At 45.6% G+C, this 7,163-nt stretch overlaps 1 protein-coding gene across 7 annotated transcripts in view; it reads left to right on the plus strand.

Annotated features, from left to right (window-relative positions):
• The window catches only part of LOC144935553 (transcription factor 12-like), a 175,110-nt gene that overhangs the window by 97,210 nt on the left and 70,737 nt on the right, over positions 1 to 7,163 (plus strand). For all 7 annotated transcript variants that reach the window (XM_078862324.1, XM_078862318.1, XM_078862320.1 and 4 more), the window contains exons 6-7: positions 338 to 473; positions 4,728 to 4,777. In XM_078862324.1, coding sequence (XP_078718450.1) covers positions 338 to 473; positions 4,728 to 4,777 — 186 coding nt within the window. The remainder of the gene's footprint in view (positions 1 to 337; positions 474 to 4,727; positions 4,778 to 7,163) is intronic.

The raw sequence follows: 7,163 nt of genomic DNA on the forward strand, positions 1-7,163 counted from the left end.
GGAGCACCTATGAAGTGAATATAGCTATCTAGCAATCTTTTTAACGCTCATAAATAAGTTAAGCTTATGCGTCAACACTCTTCTTACTATCCCTTTATTTGCGCAGCTATCTTAAACCTGTCAGATCGACTAAAGTGAAAGCGTGCGGACAGACAGCGCCACTAAGTGGCATTTAAGCTTCTAGATACTGCTTGTAGGAGCCGTTGCTGATAATGCACTTGACAGCGATTGTCATGATCACTGTAGCGACGGCGCCGGTGAAGGTTGTCTGTCAGCGGATGTATTGAAGCCGAGCTCGACGCGTCTGCTCGTTGTGTGTCCACGTCTCTCTTTGTAGCCTGGGATGCTGGGGTCGGAGCTGGGCATGACGAGCCCAGGGCCCATGTCTCCGCATGGAAAGCCAGGCTCCCCTTACTACCCGTTTGTCGCCACGAACCCCCGCCGGAGACCTCTGCCCGACTCTCCAGGTATCGGTAAGTACCGCGCGTGTTGCGCTCACTCACTCTGCGCGACGAGCAAGCTGCCGACTGGAAGCTACAAACTCGGGATGCATGCACAGGGCACGCCGAACTCATTACGCACCAAGTGTTGGCCACAAATGAACCACAATACCTTGCTGGTCTCGTCAAGGAGCATAAACCATCACACAAACTCCGGTCATCCTTGCAGCAGCGGCTGCTTTTGGATAAGTATCGAACAAAGACGGTCAACGCATCGTGCGCTTTCAGAAGCGCTTCTGCAGCCGTCTGGAACACCATTCCAATATTGGGAAGCCACTTTTAAATCTAGATATGAAACTCATTTCTTCATAATTGATTTTTGTATTTAGTTTGTCCTTCCCCCACAACTCCAATTAGCACGGTTGGCTATGTACAGTGCAAAAAAAGTTAAACATACATAAAAACACAAAACTAAACTACCACCACTCTGAAGTAGATCTCCTGTTTGGCCTGAACTCTTTTGTGGCTAATACTATTAACAAGCACTTGTTAATGTTGGCATGGCACTTAAGTGAGCAGTGCAGCCAAGACCCATGGCTGGCTGTCTTTTTTTTCCCTCGCCATATTGCAGATGACCAGACCTGTACCAGGTACTTTAAGACCAACTAGTACAGTGAAGTATGATCAAACAGCTCCCCCATGACTGATGTGGCTTTTTGGAGGCCATCATCCAGCAGTGGATTGACAAAGGGATGAATGTTATTATTCTTATGAAAAAAAAATTCTGACTAATAATTATTTCCTCGTGCACAGCTCTACGATTCACGCACGCAGAGGCTTTTGCACACAACCTGTGTGGGGGAGCATATTCTGCCGAGCCAACTCGCACAATGGAAAAGGGCCAAAGTGGATGGGGGGCAGGGGTGGCGGGGGCCACAAGAGCTCAGTAGTTTTTATCCACATGCCGATTCACGGCATTCAGCACCTCGGTGGGTGGGGGTGGGGGCAGGCTCACAATCGTCAGTGGTGTGGGATGGATACGGAGGCCCACTCCACACTCTTCAGAATTTAGAATCAGAATATTGATTCGTACTGGAGGAATCCGATGAACTATATAAAGCTCTTCTGTAGGGGCGGGAAATAACGTTACAACCACAAACAATGTAAGAACATGATAGTCGTCGAAAGTACAAGGAAGGTCAACAAATAACCCAAATACATACAAATCAACTAAACTATCGTCCCAGACAAAGCCCACTGAGGTATTAACTTATTTTTCAGAAGCGACCTGGCCACAAATAATAGCTCGCCAAAGTGGGCCTTCGTTTGGACATTTTTAGCAAGGTATGCAGACTACATTCTTAGCTCCCCCCACACCTCCCCATAAGCCAGTTTATGATCGTGGTTAAAGGTTAAATATCTGGAACATTTATCACAGGTTTCAATAGAACTTGATTTTGTCAAAGCAGTAAAGGATGGGTTTATGAAGCACTAGACTACGTACTTTGCAGGCACGGTCAACTCAAGTGTCAAGAATCAGATGTTTCGGCGAGAGCAATGTGCTTTAGCTTTATGGCCTTTGAGTATGGTACGAATTTCCTGGCAAGATTGGCTCGGTGACTTGAAATGTTGGGATGGATGTGACGACAAGATGGCATTGTAGATGCGCTTAAGATTGGGAGCCTGATGGGTGGCGCACATAAACCGATGGAGGAGAGCAGGCAGCTGAGACGGGCATTGGAATGGCACCAAGAGATTGGCGACAAAGGAAGATAAGAGACCTTCATCCAGATGGTGGGCATGGTGCTATTAGAGCCGTTCAAAGTGGTCAGGTGTTGACTGTACAACAGTTGCTGTATGGTCTGACAGAAGGGAGGAAGTCATGATGAGGTATGTTGGCACCAGCGCTTTCGCTGTGATGTCTTGACCTTGACTTTACAATGCTCTGTATATGGACACAGGTGTTTGTTTATTGAGTTTTTAATCCAGCTGGCCAGGATTGGGCAAGGACATTGTCCACTTTTCGCCTGGGCAACCGGAGGGCACAGACTAGGTGTGTCCGCGTGTATACACGACAGGATGGCGATTGTGCTGCGTTGCCGTGGCTCTCGGCACCCCATTTGCCACTCGCATAGAGGATTGGGCTACGTGTGGAGCAATTTAGCACTTTGCGGGAAAACTCCATGCAATGCAGAATGGCTCTTGAGGTGGTTTTGGCCACTTGCACATACGCATGTGAATAGGTGTGTGTGTCAGGCAAAGCGGAGTCTGGATCAAACAGCACCGTTTTTTGGGGTTGGGGATTATGCCATTATCTTGTGACGCTGGCCTCCTTTCCCTCCCCCCCAACCCTACTCTGGGATTGGTTTGCAGAGAGCTCAGCTCGGTATTCATAGTGAAATGGTGCCAAAATTTGCTTGGGAAAAGTGAGAAATGGTCTCTGTGGAAAGTGTCGGACCCTTGATTGTGTCTGAGCAAAGGGATATTTTTTTTCACTCTCTGGTTTTAAATTGCAAAGGTCTCGATAGTATAAGGGAACCACGTATTTCCATTTTAAATGAACGCACACATTTTTTGCCTGCCATTTATTGCCTATGATATAATTATTTCAGTTCAGAGACCTTTATTCTCTTTAGTACCTGTCTATCACTATGCCAGTCTCCTCCTAGTGCTCATCATAACCCACGTGGGCGAATGTTAAATTAGACGGTGGAGTCCCACTCAGTTACGCGACTTGCAAAACAGCCCAGTTTTTCAGAGTCGTGAGCTTGACTTGTGATGCCTCCTTATCGCCATATCACACATCCAGGCTGTTTGTTTAATTCCCCTTCTGACTCGCATGCCTTGCTGAAAGAACCACGCTTGAGCTCAGTGTGCCGAATTTACATGCATAGCACGTGCAAACCATGCCACTTTGATCCCTCCTTTGCATTGACAATAATGCTATCTCTAAATTATCAGTCATGTAAATCCCTTGTTTAAAAATATTTCCAGAGGGCCAGTGTTATAATAGGCATGGTTGAAATTTTAATAGAGGTTGTTGTTTTTTTTGTGGGGTGTTTTTTGTTACCCATTATCAGTCCGGCAGCACGGCTGATAATTTGATAAGCATACACATATTATAACGTACCATTTTGAACAACTCTCTACTGTCGTGGCAGAATGCCATTTTTAATAGTGCAGCTGTATTTACTGGGCCCTCAGTCACCGTTGCATGAGATTGGCAAGCCGCTATTGGCCGAGCGGCTTGCCTCTCATTACCGCCCTGTCGGTGTTGCCGCTGACTCATTGATGAGCCTCGGAAATCACTGGATGTGGAGTTTCGGGAAAGTATGGCTTGGACCCATTCCTGCTGGCCCACGACGCCATGCTGGGAGGCCCAATGTCGTGGCACAAGTTAATAACAACTGGCACCCTATTCTTCTACGGCCAAGGGGGACCTGAGACAGAGCCCACCAAACTCTGTCTGGTGGTGCTATTTTCGAACGCCATTGGCCAAGGCCGCACGTATTGCTGCAGAAAGGGCCTTTCAGAGGTGAATACTTGGTTCCTTTTAAAATCATCCATATTGCGTGTCATTGTTTTCAGCGATTGTCTATTTTCGTGCTGTGCTTGCGCGGCTCAGATGTTGAGACCGAAACAGGGAGGATTTTTCCACAATTCTGGCTGTTGCCTGATGAGGCTGGTGGTAATTACCGGCGACGTCGTGTTCAAATTGTCAAGGTTGTGAGTTTTACTCTCCAACACATCGGTATGCTGAACTAGTAACTAATTGGTGTGTATTGTTTATGTGACAAACCTTACTAATTGGTTGTGTCGGGTGGTGGCGGATTTAACGATATATTTAAATTTATGCCATCTAACCCAAAAAAAAACCTCTTATGGAGGATATTGGTCAGCGAAAGCCTACGTGTTAAACTGATAGCAGTGTTTATTTTAGGCAGCTACATTGCCTGATTTATGGTGTATATTCTGCTGAGTCATGGTGCACGGTCACTGATTCAAGTAAGTCCACAGCTAGCCATTAATTGATTTGGGGAGTTTAAAAAAGCATCAACCTGCTGTAAAGTAGATATTAAAAGCGCCTATTGCATCATTCACAAGAGTGTGGGCAAATTCTAGTTAATATAGTTCAGAAACGGAAAATTAAAAAGCACAACTGCCCCTGCATATCTTGTTCTCACCATGTTTTCGTTACAAGAGATCATCTGAATGGCCTCATACATTGGAAATAAACTTTGGAATTTAGTGCATTGTTTGAATGGAATTGTTTGCTCTCTGTTGCAGATGTTGCAAGTAAGAAGATCAGGAAGATTCCTCCAGGGTTACCATCCTCTGTAAGTTTTGCTTTTTCTCTTTATTATCACATGTAAAATTGTCTTATTTAAAAACATTTTTGTAAAGGACTTAAAGACGATGCCTTTGTAGGAAGCCGATGGAGCTATGCACGTGTACATCTAGGTTTAAAACGAATTTCTTTGGAACTGCTTTTTGTGTTTAGTTTGTCCTTCCTCCGCACCTCCGATTAGCACGGTTGGCTATGTACTGTGCGAAAGAAGTTCAACATACATGTATATACAAAGACATCCATACAAACTATTCCATGGTAGGTTGTTTGCATTTTGAAAAGCACTCCTTACTGGAGACTGGTCACAGGATGTAAGTGTGCACGCATCATTCAAGTCATGTGTGGATGAGCAGGTCCTCCATCTGTTGAGGCCCGATCCTCCCCAGCCTGTGATCTCCATAAATACTTGGGTCCGCCCATCAACCTCCCGTCGACGAGTCTATGCTGCCGCCGCGATACCGCTGAGTGCACCGAGCCCGTCGCAGATGTTCCGGTGACATCTGCGAGACTTGCTTGATGAATGGAAGCCGCTGCCGCTTACGTGTGAGCGCGCACGTGTATGTGACAGTTTTAATTCTGCATCTCTGGGAGGGTATGAAATGCAAAGCCGGGCGCCACGGTGGCGAGGTGATGCAACTCCTTCGCCTGGTATATAGGAAGTCGTCGGCCGAATCTCGACACTGACGCCTATGGTCGCTTGGATTTTTCTCCGGGTCCTCTGGTTGTTCCCTCCGCGTTTTAAAAACATGCGTTTAGAGAATTTTGTCTGCTCTATAAAATTCTACATGATGTTAAGCCACTTGGTTAAGCTATCGTTTATCGCCAGGTCGCTTCTGAAAAAGAGCTCGATAGCTCAGTGTGCCTTACCTGGTAAGATAAAAAAAAACTAGTTTATAGAAGCCGAGAGGGGCATCTGCACTTTGGTGAAGCTGCTCGCCCCTTCTTCTTGCCACGAGCATCGCGAGTACGATGAGGGGGGGGGGGGTGACAGGCAGTATTGCGCATCACGGTCATGCGGGGGTGGGGGTGGTGCCCGCACCGTGATGTTGCCCCACACCCTCTCGCCGGGGCGCCCCTCTCCAGCCTTTGCTACCGCCACTACCCTGGCATCGACCGGCGGCCTCCTCCCGCGAGGGGATGGGGGCCTGTCAGGCCCAATCTCCTCCTAGGGCCCGCTGTTTGATGTTTAATTAGTTATCATGTCGTGGAACAGGAGGACAGGCAGAGATTAATGGCCCGGAATCTGACGAGATTTACATTAATATTAATAATAATCCCCTGAGTGGGGGCTTGCGCTAGGGCTGCGAGGGGGTGGTGTCAGGATTCGGAATACGTAAGAGGCAGGCCTTAATGGCCTCTGTGGGCCGGTTGGTCCTTTAATATGTATATGAGGCTCCAGGCAGCTGTTACAGCATGGCAACCCGCAGTATTCTAGCACGTGCATACAGTAACAGCCACTAAACCTTGTTTAACCTTTGGTAATAGAGAATTAATTACAAGCGAAATTGCTGGAGGAGAATAATTGTCATGGCTTTGTTATATTAACTAACAGCCGAAATTTATTACCCATGCATGATCTTGGTGAAGATGCAAAGCTGAGCTTTATTAAGGGGTGGTTGGCAGGCAGATTTGTAAAATGTTATTCATTGTTAATGTCGAAACATTTAAATGTATTCATTTCCTTTAAACTACCCCCATCACATACATAGTGTGCACTGCTGTCATACGTTTTGTACGTAGGCAAAAGGTTTTCATGAACCTAAAATAAAATCTGCAAAAAAATTTACTTGGATGAAATCATACATTTCTATTGTACGTTGGTTGGAGCATTGATGCAGTGGTTCGCTTACTGCTACATAAACTCTACAACCAGACTTTGATTCCTGGCCATGGCTAACATTGGTGTTGAGTGAAATCCGAACCATTCCTGGCTCCCCCCCCCCCCCTTCAATCTGCTTTGACCAACATGGTGAAGTATGGTCATACAAATCCCCAGGATAGACATGTGTTAGTGAACTCTTTATCTAGCAGTGGAATTTTTTTAAAGGCTTTCACGGATATACACATTATTTTTGTAACTTTAGTCAACGTATAGTTTGTTAAAAAACAACTATGTTTTTATCTTGCATTGTTGATTTAGTGGAGGTGATTTTAAATATAATATGAATTCAAGAAAAATACATGCAAATTAAAATTTTCAGGCCTTCTCAACAATGTCGAAACATATATTTGTTGACTCTATGCAAACTCGGCAGCACGTATTTCAAGGAAAAATGGTAATGCACTTTATTTAATGTGGCTTTATATTGAGGGAAATGAAACCATCAGCTATTGTTATTGTTAAATGTGCAGCTGCGCTAAACTTTACACAGATC

The sequence above is a fragment of the Lampetra fluviatilis genome, chromosome 13 (assembly GCF_964198595.1).
Source record: "Lampetra fluviatilis chromosome 13, kcLamFluv1.1, whole genome shotgun sequence".
NCBI lineage: Eukaryota > Metazoa > Chordata > Hyperoartia > Petromyzontiformes > Petromyzontidae > Lampetra > Lampetra fluviatilis.